The following is a 21774-nucleotide window of genomic DNA, read 5'->3' on the forward strand; positions in this document are numbered from 1 at the left end:
ACAGCAGCCAACTGTGGAGTTCCGATGTCTATAAGAGCAGTCCGGCTTTGTAGTCTGGACCACAGATCAAACAGCAGTAGTATCTATGTGGTTATAGCCATACACATTAGACTTATGCTGGCCAAACACACTGATATTGATGGGTTTGGCAAACTGTCTACTGTGTATGGGGCACCGGCCAAATGATGGTTGGGAGTGATGTCGATCGGGCATGTCCCATACCTGACTGCCAATCGTGTTCTCCTAAAATAAGCCGCCAGACGATGTCACTCGGCAGCTCTCTCCTAGAGAACACAGGAGCGCACGGCCGAACGTACACTCCGGTGTATGGGAGAGTCGGCTGAGATGGCCGTTAGACGAATAATCTTTGGGTCATCAGCAGTCTAATGTGTATGGCCACCCTTAGTCTGGAGTTACCTGAAGTCTGGATCTGTCACCTAACTTCAAAAGTCAATTACAAATGAATTCATTTTCAGACTTTCCAGCTATTCGTTAACTCACTTTCAGTGGTAACCTACACTTTAAGAACGATTTTTACATGTAAAATACAATAAAGAATTTAAGGTTAAAATATTTAATTTAATATCGGGTCCGCAACCAATCAAGAGTTTGCGGTGCGACAAAAAAAATCTTATGCAATCCCCTATTTGTCGCAGGTATGCTGCTAAAGTAATCAATTTATATACAGAAGAACCATGAGAAAACTTATTTAAAGTCAAGTAAACACTTTTTCCTTTCCTAGTGATCATTGAAATATTGCATTGTGAATGAGAATACATAATGGCACATTGAAAGAGGATTCAATATCCTACAGGCAATCTCAATAATGAGAATGTGTACCTTACAATCATCTCCTCCGACACAAACTACCTTACATCGTGGAATGTTAGTTATCAATCACACACATAAATATATAGATTTATATACATATACTTCTTTATTTAACCTGCAGTCTTCTAAAAAGCCAGCGTCACATTGAAGGCATCATAAAACATTCAGGCATAGATTGCTGGCAAAATCTATGGGTTCCACTCTTCCCTTCCTGCTCCCTTACACTCGTGACTCACACATCAAAATAATATTAGAGTTCTCTGACAATATACAAATAGGGGTAAACAAAGCACTTAACCTATTGTGTGTTTAAAGGCAAACATTTAAATGTTCTCAATGCCTTAAAACGAAAAATTAAGCAACTTTGCAACAGGTTTTGATTGAAAATGTCCTACCAGTTTGTGTCTATGACTTTTATGCATCTCCACGGTAACAGACAACAAACACACACTGTGTAGTCGGATCCTGCAGATACATTAACTTTTTTTTCTACTTCTGACAAACTTACCAAATATGCGCTAGCACAAAATAGGGGACAATTAGAAGAAAATATGACACCACAATAGGATTACACTATGATGAGTTTGCTAATTGCTTTTTTTTTATTAGGATCTATTTCAATGTTGTTTCACTTTTAATTTTAGACTGATGGGGACAATACAAAAATTGTAAACTTGAACATAGCCTTTAAAGTAAACCCCATGATTAGACTTATTACCCTTCAGACTCTCCAATTAATAGACAACAGCAAAAAAGCCACCCATCCAGCACGTTCTTCCTATTATGGATTGTGTACAGGTGACTTCAGGAGAGCACTGGAAATAGCAGACTCGGTGATCTCAACTTATATACGATATATACAGCTCTGGCAAAAATTAAGAGACCGCTTTCAAATTTTCAGTTTGTCTGATTTTTCTCTTTATAGGTATATTTTTGAGTAAAATGTAAATTGCTCTTTTATTCTATAAACTACTGACAACATGTCTACGAATTCCCAAGCAATACATTTTGTATTTTTTTTCTGAAAAGGTGAAACGGTCAAAATTAAAAAAAAAAACCTGATGCTTTCAGACCTCAAATAATGCAAATAACACAAGTTCATAATCATTTAGAAACAACAATACTAATGTTTTAACTCAGGAAGAGTTCAGAAATCAATATTTTGTGGAATAACCATAATTTTTAAAAACACCTTTCATGCGTCTTGGCATGCTTGCCACCAGTCATTCACACTGCTTCTGGCGCAAAAATGTAAGCAGTTCTTTGTTTGATGGCTTGTGACTATCCATCATCCTCTTGATTACATTCCAGAAGTTTTCAATGGGGTTCAGGTCTGAAGAATGGGCTGCCCATGTTTTAATGTGGTGATCTCTTAATTTTTGCCAGAGCTGTACACACACGTGGTAAAAATTGTTGGTACCTCTCGTTTCATGACAGAAAATCCCACAATGGTCACAGAAATAACTTGAATCTGACAAAAGTAATAATGAATAAAAAATCTATGAAAATGAACAAATGAAAGTCAGACATTGCTTTTCAACCATGCTGCCACAGAATTAAAAAAAAAAAATAAAACTCATGAAATAGGCCTGGACAGAAATGATGGTACCCTTAACTTAATATTTTGTTGCACACCCTTTTGAGGCAATCACTGCAATCAAACGATTCCTGTAGCTGTCAGTGAGACGTCTGCACCTCTCAACAGGTATTTTGTCCCACTCCTCAAGAGCAAACTGCTCCAGTTGTCTCGTGCTTGAGTGGTTGCCTTTTCTAGACGGCATGTTTCAGCTCTTTCCAAAGATGCTCAATAGGATTTAGGTCAGGGCTCATAAAAGGCCATTTCAGAATAGTTCAATATTTTCCTCTTAGCCATTCTTGAGTGTTTTTAGCTGTGTGTTTTGGGTCATTATCCTGTTGCAAGACCCATGACCTGTGACTGAGACCAAGCTTTCTGACACTGGGCAGCACATTTCTCTCTAGAATCCCTTGATAGTCTTGAGATTTCATTGTACCCTGCACAAATTCTAGACACCCTGTGCCATATGCAGCAAAGCAGCCCCAGAACATAACAGAGCCTCCTCCATGTTTCACGTTAGGGACAGTGTTCATTTCTTGCTATGCTTCATTTTTTCCTTCTGTGAACACAGAGCTGATGTGCCTTGCCAAAAAGTTCCATTTTTGTCTCATCTGTCCATAGGACATTCTCCCAGAAGCTTTGTTATGTAGTTTGGCAAATTCCAGTCTGGCTTATGATTTTTTTCAACAATGGTGCCCTCCTTGGTCGTCTCTCATGAAGTCCACTTTGGCTCATACAACAACGGATGGTGTGATCTGACACTGATGTTCCTTGAGCTTGAAGTTCACCTTTAATCTGTTTAGAAGTTTTTCTGGGCTCTTTTGTTACCATTCATATTATTCGTCTCTTTGATTTGTCATCAATTTTGCTCCTGTGGCCACATCCAGGGAGGTTGGCTACAGTCCCATGGATCTTAAATTTCTGAATAATATGTGCAACTGTAGTCACAGGAACATCAAGCTGCTTGGAGATGGTCTTATAACTTTTACCTTTAACATGTTTGTCTATAATTTTCTTTCTAATCTCCTGAGACAACTCTTTCCTTCGCTTCCACTGGTCCATGTTGAGTGTGATACACACCATGTCACCAAATAGCACAGTGAGTATCTGTAGCCTCTATACAGGCCACTCACTGATTCCAAGACTGTAGACACCTGTGATGCTAACTAGTGGACACACCGCGATTTATCATGTCCCCTTTCTCACATTATTTTCAGGGGTGCCATCATTTCTGTCCAGGCCTATTTCATGAGCTTTATTTTTTTTTAAATTCTGTGGAAGCATGGCTGAAAAGCAATGTCTGATGTTCATTTTCATAGATTTTTGATTTATTATTACTTTTGTCAGATTCAGGCTATTTCTGTGACCAATGTGAGTTTTTCTGTCATTAAACGAGGGATACCAACAATTATGACCACATATAATATTATTATATATATATATATATATATATATATATATATATACTGTGTGTGTGTATATATATATACTGCCTCCGCAATAAGTAACTTTTCCTTCTATGGGCACTGCATTCAGGGATCTTCTGCGCAGGCGAGTCAGTGTGACCTCTGGCGTGTGCAACGATAAGGTGCTCTCCCCACTTCTTTCCTGCATAGTCATCGCTAGGAACCATGTGTACATAGCGATAACAAAGCAAGGAGGAAGTGAGGAGGGCACCTTATCGTCGTGCAACCCGGCGGTCACTGGAACGGAAGTCGTCGGAGCCTGTGCAGACTATACCTTAATGGGGTATAATGAAAACAGGGGGCAAGGATTTTCTTCCAGGCACCGCACTCCCCGGAGCCTGGAAGAAATCATTAGCATAAGGAAAGAATATAAGATTTCTCAACAAGACTGTTAATATGAGGCATACAGGTAGAACTAGTGTAACATTTCTATAACCTGTATGCCCATATTAATAGATCATATACATCAGGGGGGGAGGTGACAGATTCCCTTTAATTATTTGCTGTTTTCACTGGGCAACAAAAATATCTGGACAGCTAGCAACTCATACTCAGAAAAAAGTTGGCATGCTCCTTAGTCCACTGGTGGTGCATACTAATGATGACCCACACGTTCTTCCACACCCAAGATGATGGCCATCGTTCTGCAACACGGAACAAAAGAATATATACTTTTTTTTAACTTGTAGAACAGGCCATAAGTGGGTTGGCTAGCAAACAAGATTTTACACACATTATTCATTTACCAAGATGAAATCAAACTAATAGCGCCTCCCCACCCCCTGAGACATAATTTCGAAGATTTTTACTCTGGCTGTTCCGAGCTAACATGAACATCGTTCCCTGTCCTCAACTAATTTTTCCTTATATTTTAGCCATGCACAAACTAATAAAATTTTCATGGAAGCTAATTAACCCATCACTATAATTAAAAAGTATAGCAAGAAATCATATGCAAATAGCCTCTTTAGAGAGGAAGGGGACTTGACCTCTATTGCCACCTTTAAGTAGCCTTGCCACATGGCTTAGGTTAAGAAGCCATACCAGACATTCCATTTGCAGACATGTGTTTCGGGATGTTGCCCCTCCTCAGTGCAAAGCAAGAGATAGGATTTTGCTAAGGAAGAGGCCTCTGTGTGGGGATCTACGGGGAAACGTTTCGCTTTGCGGGTGAGTAGATGGAGTAAACATACTCAAACTGAGGAAACATACAAACCTCAAATTCCAAATCTAGAACCTCAGTGGTGCCAGGCAATAGTGCTAACCATCAAGACATTGTGTCTTAGGGGTCCAATTTACAACATAACGTACTAGGAGACTAAAATACCATTAAGGGGTGGTCTCAACCTCTTAAGCTGTTAGCTATAGAGCTTGTAAGCGCTGCTTTGAAGCTCTCTAGATCTAGCTCTCGATCCATCTTCTGTACCAGTGCTAGAAGCATCAGAGAAAGCACAATTCAGACCAACAGCATGACCATGCAGCTGGTCTAAATGGCCAGTCTTCAGGAGACCACGACTTTCTGGCAAGCAGGAAGCCGGGAGGCTGGGGAGCGGCATGCTCCTGAAGAAAGAAGAGCAGAATAATCATTTAAGTGCCTTGCTTTGTATTACAAAAAGAATATTGCCAAAGAACTCCTACTAGCTAACCTAATGCTTGCTCTCCACAAGACATATATCAAAAGTCTGCTACAGAATAATGATAGTGCTTACACAAGATATAAGTACAACTCCGCTTCCAAATACAATGAAAAATAAGTTACAAGTTACCCAATGTATGAATATAGGTCTTTAGGGAGCCAGAGGATCATATACAGAGGTGTAAGGTATTTGCACTCCATGACTATGGAGTTTCTTGTCACTATTTTCAGTAGGTTTGCAAAAGAAAAAGAAAAAAAAGGCAACTAAAAAGTTATTGCACTTAAGACTACAAATGTTGCAAATGAAAAGCAATTCATTTTCTACATTTCGAATGTAAGAGTGTGTTGATTTCCGGAACGCTAAAATGTTAAGCAATTAGAAAGGGAGAAGACATAAATTATGAACAACATATAAATAATATCCTTCGCTATTCTCCCTTTCCAGCTGTGCAAATTAGAAAGAGAGAAGAAACAAAAACAAAAAAAACGGCAAAAAGATTAAAAGCAAAAGCAATTTTGTCTTTCTTTCTCACGCCTAGTGCATTATGACCTTAATAATCAAGATCAAAAGGGACTATGCAACTTTGGTATAAAGGAGACATAGTAATTATAAAGAGCATAAATTCTGCCCTGGGTTTCAGGAGGATCGTCCCAATATTGTTTGCAAGAAAATAGGGTTAAGATTTTTTTTTAAGCCCCTATAATCAAACTTCTATGATGGGAAGAGGAAGGGATCACTTTAATTGATTGAAAAAAAAAATCTTTGAAAAAGTTAAGGAGATTACGAGACATTTCATCCTGAAGAAGGGCAGAACTTGTTCCATGGGAGCTACAATGTAAAACAGAAAATTAGAGTTTACATCAGTTTCACCTCTTACGATAAAGACTGGCCTTTCGCTGTTTTATTTTTTTTTCCAATCTGAAGTCACCAATCATTTGCTAAAACCTGGCATGGGACATGTTTCTAATCAACTTCCTGATGGTTGGGCCGGAGGAGGGGCCGTAGTGACGTGTGCGGCAGCTGGTTTTGTACTCTGATCTGCCATCTGGGTGAGGACAGATGTCGCTATTGCTTCCGCCACCGAGGTGGAGCTCACGCCATTGGAAGTGCTGATTGAACTGTGCTGGATTGCTTCTGTCTGTGGGCTGCCAGGCATGGAAAGGTCTTCGGAGCTTTCATCTTTTTCAGCATCTACTAATAAAATAAAGAGACAAAATATATAATTAGTGCCTAAGTATACTACACATACACCATTTCATCTACATGATATCCCTTAATTGCGTTTTGCCTGCTTGTCAAAACCTACAGCTTACTACTAGAATCTAAAGCTGTGGTCTGATCTTCATAGCCCATATTTACAATATTAGCGCATTCTGTGTTGATATATTGGGGTCTGTTGTTCACAACCTTATTAAAAAGTCACTAAAGTCGCAATAGAGAGCGTCTCTCCTTCTAGAAGATTTCTGTGCATTTACTAGGAAGCTAATCTATTTGTAAAGAAAATCAATTTTTTTCTCCCCCATCTGAGAGCAGAATAATGTAGGAACAGAGAACCTGATTCCAGTGATGTGTCTCTTGCTGGGCTACTTCCTGCAGTTTTTTTTCTTTAATAAAATCACTCTTTTATCTGCTGCAGATCTAGCAGTCCTCTGAATGCTGAACGCTGTATAACCCCACCCACACCACTGATTGGTAGCTTTCTGAAAACACACTGTGTACACAGAGAGCTGCCAACCAGTGGTGGGGGCAAGGTTACACATAGGACTACATGAGACCAGGATTACTAGTTCTCTTAGTGATAATCTCCTGCGGATAAAATAGTGATTTAATCAAAACTATAGCAATCAGCCAAGTAAGTGACACATCACTGGAATCAGGGTCTCTGCCCGTATATTATGTTGTTTTTAGATTAGGTGGCAAGAACCTGCTGACAGATTCCCTGTTAATAAGGCACAATATAATGCTTCATTTCTCCTGTGAAGGTGCCATAGTGGAAATGATTACTTTAAAAAACAGTGAATTGTTGGAAACGAGCAGTGGGACAACCTATGAAATCATTATTTTTTAGAGTCCTTCTCTAAAAAAAGATATTTAAATAATCAAGTAACCATTATCAAGAAACACTCTAAAAAGTTCACCAAAAGCATGGCTCGACATTTAATACTTAGTGGGACAAAATTTTGCTTTATCTTAAAGGATACCACCTATGATTCGCAAAAAAGCTTTTATATGTCATACAGACTGCGAAGTACTGCTGGTCGGTGGGGTTTTTGGTCCTGACACCTCGTCTGTTTGCTCAAAACACAGCTCTGATGTCCGAAGCTACTAATAATAACTTCATAAATACTTTTATTTATATAGCGCCAACAGATTCCGCAGCACTTGACAATTCAGAGGGGAAAAGTACAAATAATTGTATACATTAGAGAGACGAATGAATGGCACCAGGGGAATGGATACACTTGTATAATAAAACAGATCCTGTGTGTAAACCGATAGCACGCTGTGTAAAGCAATGAGCATGCGGTGCTCCGGATCAAAAAAGCATAAATATAGTGTATAACACCCAGATGCAGTAAAAAACGGAATCCTTTATTGTACCATTATGAGGTTAAAACAAGGTCCATAGGAACAGCAGGTGTGTACCGGTATGCGGGGAAAGGAAGACGAACACTAAAAAGTGCTTAGAGTGTGTGGTCCAGCCACATTTGTAACAAACATGGGTATTCAAGCAAATCTGCATGAACCAGTCATTAGCATGTATCTGTATAGATACAAAGTGCTACTGAGGGCATGGAGGGTGTGGGAATACATAGTAGAAAGGACCAAATGCTGAAGAAAATGTAGAAAGGGAGAATTGAGAAGTTTGATTAGTGATGTGATAGGCCTCCCAAAAGATGTGTTTTTAGAGCACAATTAAAACTATGGATACTGGGAATAAACTGGATTGCCTGGGGTATCCCATTCCAGAGAACTGGTGCAGCACAAAAAATGTTTTAAAGATGAGAGTGGGAGGTTTAGAATATGGAGGAGGATAGTTTTTGGTCATTAGTGGAATGCAAAGCATAGGTAGGGTGGTAGATAGAGATGAGGGAGGACATGTAGGGCAGTACAGAACTGTGGAGAGCTTTGTGGGTGGTTATGATAAATTTATGCTGCATTTTATAGTGGAAGGAGAACCAATGCAATGACTGGCACAGATTGGAGACATTGGTGCAGTGGCTGGGCAGTAAAAAAAAAGCCTGGCTGCTGCACTGAGGCGAGATTGGAATGGGGAGAGTTAAGTGAAATGGAGATCGATTAGTAGAATGTTTCAATAGTCTAGACGAGAATGAATAAGATCGACAGTAAGGAAAGGTCGGATTCTGAGTCATGAGCGAGTGATTGGATATAGAGAGAGGAGGAAAAATCTAAGTCACGTACAACCCTAAGGAGGCGAGAATGCTCCTTGGGAGTTATGGTAGAGCCACCCACAGAAATGGCAATATTAGGTTTAGGTAGGTTAGTTGCGGGAGGAAACACAAGGAGTTTAGTTTTGGAATGATTCAGTTTCGGACTGACGGAGGACATGATGTTAGAAGCAGCAGTCAGACAGTCACTGGCAGTTCTTGGTAGTGTGGAGTGAAGTCAGGAAAGGTGTATAATGGGCTGTCATCTGCATGGAGGTGGCAAGATCAGCCATATATGCTTATGGTCTGTCCAGTAGGGGCGGATTATAGCATGAAGAGGAGGAAGCCTAGCACTGAACCCTTTAAGATACTAAAAGGGGAAGAAGAGGCGGCAATATATATAGTGAAGGAGCGGTGTGAGAGGTAGGAGGAGACCCAAGAGAGAGCGTATCTCTTTAAGATCGAGTGCCAGCAAATGAAATCATTTGCCAAGCAGCTTCATTCACATCCCCCAGCACCTGACATTTTCTGCTATCAAATTTAGATCAAATCCTGAAAAAGAACAAGACATGTCAACCGTGCGACCTTCAGATGAACGGGCGTGATGCGGGTTATGAAAATTTCGACTGCAAACCGCTTTAATTGAACTAATGGCGTCTAATTATAAATGTGATGTAAACACACCTTGCAATGATTCCATGGCAAATAAAGATGATTTTTCACATTCATAGGGATGCCTTTCCATGAAGTGCAGGCAAGTGATGATGCCGGCACCTGACTGTAATGGTGTGCACTCAGGAGAATAAGCCGTATTTAGAGTCTAAATGCCACCAGCTGTTCCAGAGATGCACAAATTAATTGGGCTCGGGGCACGGAAAACATCCACTATTCCGCACACCGAATCTAATAATTTAGTCCTTCTGAGCGGATCCTCGAAAGATAATTAAGAAGCCAATGAAAATACATCACTGTAAATTGTAGATGGCAAATGTGCAAATTGCTCTGCTAACCAACAGACATTTTTAAAACGGTAAGGTAATGATGATGATGTTTTAACACATAAAGGAGTTAAGGTGAGCGTTGCTATGTTGTAAAGAGACCGGCAATCATGATCCGAGCCGATAGAGTTTGCTTATTTGTGAACAGATTTTACGCTAATTTTGCTGCAAGGACGCCCAAAGTAACTTTGCAAACATGTTTTGACTTACCGTAATTATCGTTTGGAACCGCAGCTCAATAGGAAATTACAGACAAATGGAAACATTCAATTAATGCTAAACGTGCAGAATATTGTTGGGATCGCCATTTACATATCTACGCATGGTTATTATATTCACGACTGAGGTTACTGCTCTAAGTAAGGTCACTATTGGTATCAACCCATTTAGACAAATAGTTAAAAGTATAATTAAAAAAAAAATGACGTTACAAAATGCAGGACTGTGGAGAATCCCTCCCAAAGCAACATCTGATGTTCTAAAGAAGGGGTGGGGAACCTCAGGCCCCAGGGCCATTTCTGGCCCTCGATGACCTTTTATACAGCCCCCGGGCAGATTCTCAGGGACCACAGTGCTTTGGCAGGGAGTTGTATTTTGATTGCCACCAGCTCATTAAATTTCTTCCTGCTCTGTGATCACACACATGCAGTGTTCACTACTGAACACTGAAGGGCATGCAATGAAATATTACGTCCTGAAACCAGTGACAGAGTCAGGATCTACTTTGTGGGCGGAGTTTGTAGGGCCCCCGAAGGATGGTATAAATATCTAAATGGCCCTTGGCAGAAAAAAAGATTCCCCACCCCTGTTCTAAATGGAAGATACACACATTGCTCCTGCAGTGGCCACTATAGGGCAATTAAAGTATTACATGTATTGTTTCACTTGTTTGGCTTTCTATGTAAATACTTATGTCCCCCCCAAAAATTGAGAAAAGTATTCAAGGAGTGATACCTTTATTGGCTAACCAGATAAATTACATTTGCAGGCTTTCAGAGTTCAAAATGCCCCAAGCCTGATGAATGTGCCTTTTGAGCTCTGAAAGCCTGCAAATGTCATTTCTCTGGTTAGCCAATAAAGGTATCACTCCTTGAATACTTTTCTCAATTTTTTAGAGGACATAAGTATTTACATCGATTTTTCTGGGTCACAGGGTACCACAATATTAGTTTGTATTGTATATGGCTTTCTATGAAATTCACGTATGAGCTTATCATAGAATCATAGAATCGTAGAGTTGGAAGGGACCTCCTGGGCCATCTGGTCCAACCCCCTGCTCAAAGCAGGATTCGCTAAATCATCCCAGTTAGATGTCTGTCCAGCCTCTGTTTGAAGACTTCCATTGAAGGAGAACTCACCACTTCTCGTGGCAGCCTGTTCCACTCATTGATCACTCTAACTGTCAAAAAGTTTTTTCTAATATCTAATCTGTGTCTCCTCCCATTCAGCTTCATCCCATTGCTTCTAGTCTTTCCTTGTGCAAATGAGAATAAAGTTGATCCTTCTACAATGTGACAGCCCTTTAGATATTTGTAGACAGCTATTAAGTCTCCTCTCAGTCTTCTCTTTTGCAAACTAAACATTCCCAAATCCTGCAACCTTTCCTCATAAGACAGGGTTTGCAGACCGGTCACCATTCTGGTCGCTCTTTTCTGAACTTGCTCCAGTTTGTTGATGTCTTTTTTAAAATGTGGTGCCCAAAATTGGACACAATATTCCAGATGAGGTCTGACCAAAGAGGAGTAGAGGGAAATAATTACTTCACGTGATCTAGACTGTATGCTTCTGTTAATACATCCTAGAATTGCATTTGCCTTTTTTGCTGCTGCATCACACTGTTGACTCATATTCAGTCTGTGATCTATTAGTATACCCAAGTCTTTTTCACATGTGCTGTCACTTAGCCCTATTCCTCCCATTCTATATATGCTTTTTTCATTTTTATTGCCCAGATGTAGTACTTTTCATTTCTCCCTGTTAAAAACCATTCTGTTAGTTGCTGCCCACTTCTCCAGTTTATTTAAATCTTTTTGAATCCTCTCTCTCTCTTCTCTAGTATTAGCTATCCCTCCTAGCTTTGTGTCATCAGCAAATTTAATCAGTTTACCCTCAATTCCTTCATCTAAATCGTTGATAAAGATGTTGAACAATACAGGGCCCAGGACAGAGCCCTGTGGTACCCCACTTGAGACATTCTTCCAACTGGATGTGCAGCCATTTACGACCACTCTTTGGGTCCGATCACTAAGCCAGTTATGAATCCACCTAACAGTTGCCTTGTCCATTCCATACTTAGTCATTTTTTCAATAAGGATTGTATGAGAGACTTTGTCAAATGCTTTGCTGAAGTCAAGATATACTATATCTACAGCATTTCCTTGATCCACCCAATCAGTAATACCATCATAGAAGGAAATTAAATTAGTCTGACATGACTTATTAGTTACAAACCCATGCTGACTCTGTTTAATCACTTCATTCTTATCCAGGTATTGACATACATGTTGTTTAATAATTTGTTCAAAGATCTTTCCTGGTATAGAAGTCAGACTCACCGGCCTATAGTTGCCTGGGTCCACCTTCTTCCCCTTTTTGAAGATAGGAACAACATTTGCTCTTCTCCAGTCTTCTGGCACTTCTCCTGTTCTCCAAGAATTTTCAAAGATTATGGAGAGGGGTTCAAAAATTTCTTCTGCTATCTCCTTCAGTACTCTGGGGTGTAATTCATCTGGACCTGGAGACTTGAATACATTTAGGTTAGCTAAGTGTTTCCTCACTATCTTTCTGTTTATAGATATCCTGGATTCTTCTATTCCCTTAATAGGACAGTGAATAACAGTTGATGTTACATTTCCTTTCTGAGAGAAAACAGATGCAAAATAGGAATTTAAAAGTTCAGCCTTCTCAACATCCTGTCTTACCATTTCATCATTTTCATCCTGTAAAAATCCTATAGCATCTTTGACTTTTCTTTTACTTTTGACATATCCCCAAAATCCTTTATTATTGCTTTTGACACCTCTTGCAAGCCTCAATTCATTTTCAGCTTTAGATAATCTGATTTGTGCCTTGCAGGTTCTGCAGACAGCATTATATTCTTCTTTAGATATGCCTCCTTCTTTCCATTTTATAAACATTTTTTGCTTCCTTTTTAGCATGTGCTTAAGTTCTGTGTTCATCCATCCTGGTTTCCTTAAATGCTTCCTATTCTTCCCTCTTTTCGGAATTGTTAACAACTGTGCTTTGAGAATTTCATTTTTCAAGATTTCCCATCCTTCCTGGACATTTTTGTCTTTAAGGATATCCAGCCATTGGATCCCTCCAATTCTCTTTCTGAATCCCTTAAAATCTGCCTTTCTGAAATCTAACCTTGACGTCTGAGTCTTCACAGGTCTTCCGCCTCTAGTTATCCAAAATTCTAAAATAGCATGGTCGCTACCTCCTAGGGTCCCAGCCACTTTTACCTCCTCAACCATTTCCTCCCTGTTTATAAGGATTAGATCCAAGGTAGCAGTTCCCCTTGTTTTCTCCTTTACCTTTTGGAAGATAAAGTTGTCAGCAAGAGAGGATAAGAATTTCCTTGACCTGTTAGTTTTGCCTGAGAGAGATTCCCAACAAATGTCTGGATAGTTGAAATCTCCCATGACAACTATGTCATATTTTTTGGAGAACTTGGCCATTTGATGCATAAAGAGTTCATCCATATCTTCAGCTTGCACAGGCGGCCTGTAGTAAATGCCTACAATGGTGTCCTTTCCATTGTTCTGTCCTTGTATTCTTACCCAAACAGTTTCCACAGAACTCCCAGTCTCTGAAGCTTCAATCTCTGTGCAGATATACGCATTTCTAACATACAATGCGACACCCCCTCCTCGTTTATCAAGTCTGTTTCTTGCAAATAAGTTGTATCCTTCTAGTCTTGTATTCCAATCATGTGTATTGTCCCACCAAGTTTCAGTGATTCCAATGACATCATATTTCTTTTCCTGTGTTAGTAGTTCCAATTCTCCTTGTTTGTTGCCCATGCTTTGTGCATTAGTATAGAAACATTTTAGTTTGTGATTGGTTTCTCTTTCTCCAATATTTTTTTTAATTAGATTCTTTCGTCTTTGTTCTTCCTTTCCACTTCTAATAGCAGAGTTCTCAGTAGCATTTGTCAGGTGTATGGCTTTTTCTGGTCTTTTGCTTCCCTTCCCATGTTGTTCTAGTTTAAAGCTCTCCTTACAAGTGTAGCAAGGCGACTTCCAAATACCTGCTTTCCAGTCTTCGTAAGGTGCACCCCATCTCTAGCAAGTAGTCCATTGTATAAGTAGTTCACTCCGTGATCCAGAAATCCAAATCGTTGCTGACGGCACCATCGACGTAGCCAGTTGTTCACCTGCAGAATCTTATTCCACCTCCTTGTTCCATGGCCATCCACTGGGAGGATGGAAGAGAAGACCACCTGCGCTCCCAGTTCTTTCACTTTCTTGCCTAAGTCTTCAAAGTCTCTGCAGATGGTTTCCAGGTCGTTTCTTGCGGTGTCATTTGTCCCCACATGTAGTAGCAGGAATGGGTAGTCATCTGTAGGTCTGAAGAGTCCTGATATCCTGTCAGACACATCTTTAATTTTTGCACCTGGAAGACAGCACATTTCTCTTGAAGTTATATCCGGTCTGCAGATAGCGGCCTCTGTTCCTCTCAACAGGGAATCCCCCATGACCACCACTCTCCGTTTCTTCTTCACAACATTTTTCTTTCTCCATCCAGGAGGACTCTGAAGGCGTACAAGGTTGCTGTTTGTTGGCAAAGTCTTATCCTGATGTATTTCTTCATCGTTTTCCTGCGTGAGAGCCTGGTACTGGTTTCTGAGCAGTATGGGTGCTGACTGCCTCCTGATCCTCCTGCTTCTCTGGGTCACATGTCTCCATTCCTCTGTTTCTTCAGGTGCACTTCGAATTTCTTCTCTTTCTGTAACATGAAGAGATAATTCTGCTCTGTCCAAGAACTCTTCACCTTCCTTAATGATCTTCAACGTAGCTAACCTCTCTTCGAGATTTTGCAACTTTTCCTCCAACAGGGTCACAAGCTTGCATTTGTGGCATGTGAAGTTTGGCTTTTCCACTGGTAAATCTGTGAACATGTAGCAAGAAATGCAGCTCACCAAATGGCTCCTGGCCTCTTCCATCTTGAGATTTCTTAAAAAGATGAAAGATGAGCCAAAATTCGCGCGCCGATAGGCGCGCGGTTTCTCCGATTTCCTCTTTTCAGCTGCAACGGCCAAAACCCAGTGATCGTTGAGCTCGCGGAGACTCTTCACTTATCCCAGAAGGCACTGGGAATATGCAAATGATCTCCTCAAGACTCTTCCCCTGGTTTCTCCGATTTCCTCTTTTCAGCTGCAACGGCCAAAACCCAGTGATCGTTGAGCTCGCGGAGACTCTTCACTTATCCCAGAAGGCACTGGGAATATGCAAATGATCTCCTCAAGACTCTTCCCCTGGTTTCTCCGATTTCCTCTTTTCAGCTGCAACGGCCAAAACCCAGTGATCGTTGAGCTCGCGGAGACTCTTCACTTATCCCAGAAGGCACTGGGAATATGCAAATGATCTCCTCAAGACTCTTCCCCTGGTTTCTCCGATTTCCTCTTTTCAGCTGCAACGGCCAAAACCCAGTGATCGTTGAGCTCGCGGAGACTCTTCACTTATCCCAGAAGGCACTGGGAATATGCAAATGATCTCCTCAAGACTCTTCCCCTGGTTTCTCCGATTTCCTCTTTTCAGCTGCAACGGCCAAAACCCAGTGATCGTTGAGCTCGCGGAGACTCTTCACTTATCCCAGAAGGCACTGGGAATATGCAAATGATCTCCTCAAGACTCTTCCCCTGGTTTCTCCGATTTCCTCTTTTCAGCTGCAACGGCCAAAACCCAGTGATCGTTGAGCTCGCGGAGACTCTTCACTTATCCCAGAAGGCACTGGGAATATGCAAATGATCTCCTCAAGACTCTTCCCGTGGTTTCGTCAAACCGAGAGCTGTTGCTTTTTAAAGGCCCTGCTCTGGTATATATAGGAGAGTCTCAAGTGGGGATAAGTTATATGAAATGGGGATTATCTAGTGTGGTGTAGTAACCACTGTGTCCGCTAGGGGGCACTGTGTGGATGTCCCAGGAGAAAGGATGAATAGCAGAATACTGAATGGCCGTTATGTATCTCAAAGTGGGTGGCTTTGAGATGGAGACTTATGTGTTGATCAGAAGTGATACTGCTGAGGTGCTGCTTTAATGTGTCAGGAAGAAGTCTCCAGGTAACTAGGGAGATGGGCGGGCCAGTTACCTACAAACCCACCCATGGGCGTGTTTAAGAGTGTCATAATAAAGTATATGTGTATGAATGCTTGAAGGACCTGTGATGAGGTCATAGCCATGTGACCCGGGGGAGTGGCTATGGACCATATAAGGTAACCAGAGTAGGTCACATGAGAGAGAGTGCATGGATCTGATTAGGCCATGTGGAAGGTCCCGGCAGGCCTATGTGGAGGAAGGTGTGCTACCTTCCTGAAGATCACGTGCTGAGGCTGCTGACCCGGTGAGCCCTGTGGATATTGGCTGTATGTGAGGACGGATAAGCCTCCTGTGTTTGCTGAGGCTCCAGGACTGAGCCTGAAATCATGGACACTTATACTTGCTTTCGCCTGAGCTAAAGGCTATTCCTTATGTTATGTGCTGGTTTATCGGTTATGGAGCAATAAACCCTATGAACTTTTAAAGGAACGTGCCTCCTGGTTGTCTCCCGTCGCACCTAAGCGAGTAGAATCCCTACACTAGATGAAACAAGCCCTTTAAGAAGAAATTCAACCCAAATGTGACCTTCTGCTATGTCAATTAGAAGAGCACAACGGAAGAATCCTGGAGTTTTAGCCAATTTTCAGAGGTAAAGAGTGCCCTAAAAACGGAACCCAGACAGATCTCATGATAATCAATGAGGACGTTTGTATCAGTTATTTAACGGGATCGTTAATGACATATTTGGTTTGTCTGTTCTTCAAAATGGAAGCATGTACATAGGTTTAGGCCGAAATCAGGTGTCCATGAAATATGGTGTAAGAACGGACCGTGATATCTCCTGACCCAAACTCAACAGCCTCATATAAGTACTTCTGAGGCTGCTGAGTTCTGGTCAGGAGACCCATTACCGATTCGGACAACAAGGTTCGCACTTGCACTGTGTTTCTCAAACATCTGAATTCCATCTTGGCCAGTAGCTCTTGGAGGACTTGTACCTTTAGTAGCATATTATATACAGCTCTTTGTAAAAGTTGTACATAAGTATAGAAAAAATGATATACAGTGAGAATGATTTAAAAAAATTAAAGTGTTACTAGATTTTTTTTTTCAACTAACAAAATACAAAGTAAACTTGGAATTTTTTCCCGTTTTCGAGTACACCACATGATAAAACCAATGATGTAGTTCAAAAGCACAACTCGTCCCGCAAAAATAAGCCCTCACATGGCCATATTGACAAAAAATAAAAATGTTATGGCTCTGGAAAGAAGGGGAGCGAAGAACGAAATCGCAAAACCGAAAAAAGCTACGGTCATTCAGGGGTTAAGTCAAAGTCATTAAGAACTATGTTCAGTGTAAAGAAGAACAAGACGTCCTGGAAGTGATGGTTTGGCTCCAACAGAGCCCTGATTCTAACATAATCACATCTGTGTGGGATTACATGAAGGGATAGAAGGATTTTCATAAACGACATCCACAGAAGATCTGTAGTTAGTACTCCTAGATGTTCAGAAAAAAATATATATTTTGAAAATTGCAATACATATTATAAAGAGAACAAAAAAGAGTCACAGTACTTGGCTGAAAATCGTAAAAAAAAGAAAAAATGAAAAAAAAAATGGTCAAGTTGTCATTTTGACCCCTTCTTTAGTTTTAGTTTAAAAAACGTGCGCAAGTGTACATAGAAGTGATGATGTTTTGAAGGCAATGGACCATCACATCAAAAAGTGATCTGATTTAATTTACAATTCAGTTTTATTCATTTACTTTGTATATTGTTAATTGATTCAAAATAAACTATGAGCACTTCTATTTTAGAAGGCATTCTTCCTGTGCAGCATTTTTTTCACACCTGCCTAAAACTTTTTTTTTACTGTACTAATATATATACAAGCTCTGGAAAAAATTAAGAGACCACCACATCAAATCCCTGTCATAGGCAGCCCATTCTGCACACCTGCACCCCATTGAAAACCTCTGAAATGTAATCAAGAGGAAGATGGATAGAGTCACAAGCCATCAAACAAAGAAGAACTGCTTACATTTTTTGTACCAGGAGTGGCATAAGGTCACCCAAAAGCAGTGTGAAAGACTGGTGGAAAGCATGCCAAGACACACGAAAGCTGAGATTAAAAATCATGGTTATTCCACAAAATATTGATTTCTGAACTCTTCCTGAGTTAAAACATTAGTATTGTTGTCTCTAAATGATTATAAACTTGTCTTCTTTGCATTATTTGAGGTCTGCAAGCACTGGGTTTTTTGTTTAATTTTGACCATTTTTCTTTGTTAGAAAAAAATACAAAATTTATTGCTTGGAAATTCAGAGACATGTTGTAAGAAGTTTATAGAATAAAAGAGCAATTTACATTTTACTCAAAAATCTACCTATAAAGAGAAAAATCAGACAAACTGAAAATTTGAAAGTGGTCTCTTAATTTTTGCCAGAGCTGAAAGTATGTACCGTATACACTCGAGTATAAGCCAACCCCCCTAATTTTGCCACAAAAAACTGGGAAAACTTATTGACTCGAGTATAAGCCTAGGGTGGGAAATGCTCCATAGATTATTCCCCCATATGGTGTCCCCAGAAGAAGCTCCTTAGATTGTTCCCCCATATGCTGACCCCATAAGAAGCTCCTTAGATTGTTCCCCCATATGCTGACCCCATAAGAAGCTCCTTAGATTATTCCCCCATATGCTGACCCCATAAGAAGCTCCTTAGATTATTCCCCCATATGCTGACCCCATAAGAAGCTCCTTAGATTATTCCCCCATATGCTGACCCCATAAGAAGCTCCTTAGATTGTTCCCCCATATGCTGACCCCATAAGAAGCTCCTTAGATTATTCCCCCATATGCTGACCCCATAAGAAGCTCCTTAGATTATTCCCCCATATGCTGACCCCATAAGAAGCTCCTTAGATTATTCCCCCATATGCTGACCCCATAAGAAGCTCCTTAGATTATTCCCCCATGTGCTGCCGCTGCTGCATGTAAAAATAAAAAAAAATTACATACTCACCTGTCCTGCGTCCATGGCTGCTCACCGCTATCTGCCAAGTCATCGGTCAGTGACGTTCAGACTGCAGGGGGCGCGGTGCGCACTAATCACGTCACCGCGCCCTCTGCTGTCTGAAGTCACTGACCGATGACAGACAGCAGCAAGCAGCCATGGACGCAGGACAGGTGAGTATCGCTATACTTACCAGTCCTGACGCTGTCTCTTGAGCCCCCAGCTTCTCCGCGCTCTCTCTTCCTGTGTTCAGCGGTCATGTGATACCACTCATTAAAACTCATGAATATGCGCATATTTATGAGTTTTAATGAGCGGTACCACGTGACCGCTGAAGGCAGGAAGAGAGAGCGCGGAGAAGCTGGGAGCTCAAGAGACAGCGTCAGGACGGGTAAGTATGACCTGACACCCCCGCCCCCCCTCTCCCTCCGACCCCCCGGTGTATATGACTCGAATATAAGCCGAGAGGGGTACTTTCAGCCCAAAAAAATGGGCTGAAAATCTCGGCTTATATTCGAGTATATACGATATATATAAATATATATATATATATATATATATTATATATATATATATATATACAGTATATAGATAGATAGATAGAGAGAGAGAGTATTTAGTCAGCCACAAATTGTGCAAGTGCTCCCACTTAGGAGAGTATTGAGAGTATTTGGTCACCTAAAAACATGCAAGATTTCTGGATCTCACAGACCTGTAACTTCTTCTTTAAGAGGCTCCTCTGTCCACTCATTACCTGTAGTAATGTCACCTGTTTGAACTTGTTATCAGTATAAAAGACTCCTGTCCACAACCTCAAACAGTCACACTCCAAACTCCACTATGGTGAAGGCCAGAGAGCTATCGGAGGACACCAGAAACAAAATTGTAGCCCTGCACCAGGCTGGGAAGACTGAATCTGCAATAGGCAAGCAGCATGGTGTGAGGAAATCAACTGTGGGAGCAATAATAAGAAAATGGAAGACATACAAGACCACTGATAATCTCCCTCAATCTGGGGCTCCACGCAAGACCAAAATCACAAGAACGGAGAGAAAAAATCCCAGAACCACACGGAGGGACCTAGTGAATGACCTACATAGAGCTGGGACCACCGTAACAAAGGCAACCATCAGTAACACACTACACCGACAGGGACTCAGATCCTGTAGTACCAGACGTGTCCCTCTGCTCAGGCCAGTACATGTCCGGGCCCGTCTGAAGTTTGGGACCATTTGAATTAACCAGAAGAGTATTGGGAGAATGTCATATGGTCTGATAAAGCCAAAGTAGAACTGTTTGGTAGAAACAAAACTCGTCGTGTTTGGAGGAGACAGAATGCTGAGTTGCATCCAGAGAACACCATACCTACTGTGAAGCACGGGGGGTGGCAACATCATGCTTTGGGGCTGTTTCTAATCAAAAGGGACCAGGACGACTGATCCATGTACATTAAAGAATGAATGGGGCCATGAATCATGAGATTTTGAGTGCAAACCTCCCTCCATCAGCAAGGGCATTGAAGATGAAATGTGGATGGGTCCTTCAGCATGATAATAATCCCATCCACACCGCCAGGGCAAGGAAGGAATGGCTTCGAAAGAAACATATGAAGGTCCTGGAGTGACCTAGCCAGTCTTCAGATATCAACCCCATAGAAAACCTTTGGAGGGATATGAAAGTCCGTGTTGCCCAGCAACAGGCCCAAAACATCACTGCTCTAAAGGAGATCTGCAAGGAGGAATGGGCCAACAGTGTGTGCCAACCTTGAGAAGACTTACAGAAACGTTTGACCTCTGTCATTGCCAACAAAGGATATATAACAAAATATTAAGATGAACTTTTGTTAATGACCAAATACTTATTTTCCACTATAATTTGAAAAATAAATCTTGCTGAATCAGACAAGGTGATTTTCTGGATTTGTTTTCTCATTTTGACTGCCATAGCTGTGGTCGACCTATGATGTCAATTACAGGCCTCTCGCATCTTTTTAAGTGGGAGAACTTGTACAATTGGTGGCGGGCCATATACTTTTTTTCCCCCACTGTGTATGTGTATGTATATATATATATATATTTATATATTTTATTTTTTATTAGTACTGTAAAAACGTTTTAGGCAGGTGTGGGGTATATATATATATACACACACACACACACACACACGCACACACACACACACACACACACACACACACTATATAGTAAATATTCAGACACTTCTTTCTTTTACTAAATGACAACTATGTTGAATGAGCAAGTATCAGGAATGATTATATCATACGGCAGTTTCCCAATATGACAGCGCATTTAGCCCTCATAATTGCATAGCACAAGGACCTCATTTACTGTCCGGATGAATATACATGTGGCATGTTTACAAGGATATTGGAAAGGCATCAAAGACGCACACAGCGCACAATGCCAGATATTGGGAGCGTGCATTTGACATTATGTGGGTTTATCAGATGTAAAAGGATAATAGCCTCATCCTCCCCGCAATCATTGTTAATACCGGTCTCCAACATATGCCTATGCCGATCCAATTTACTGCAAAATGTTATTCTCTAGCCCTGTCAAATGACTGTGCCTCCGTGTA

General features: G+C 40.9%; 1 protein-coding gene across 3 annotated transcripts in view; it reads right to left on the minus strand.

The window, feature by feature from the left end:
* Positions 1-4248: 4248 nt before the first annotated feature.
* The window catches only part of ATF2 (activating transcription factor 2), a 121550-nt gene continuing 104024 nt past the window's right edge, over positions 4249-21774 (minus strand). For 2 of the 3 annotated variants that reach the window (XM_073577417.1, XM_073577418.1), the window contains exon 12: positions 4249-6704. In XM_073577417.1, coding sequence (XP_073433518.1) covers positions 6478-6704 — 227 coding nt within the window. In that variant the 3' untranslated portion in view covers positions 4249-6477. The remainder of the gene's footprint in view (positions 6705-21774) is intronic. The other variant, XM_073577419.1, reaches the window with a different exon arrangement.

This window comes from Dendrobates tinctorius, unplaced genomic scaffold, assembly GCF_039654945.1.
Source record: "Dendrobates tinctorius isolate UK_male_01 unplaced genomic scaffold, ASM3965494v1 ptg000056l, whole genome shotgun sequence".
NCBI lineage: Eukaryota > Metazoa > Chordata > Amphibia > Anura > Dendrobatidae > Dendrobates > Dendrobates tinctorius.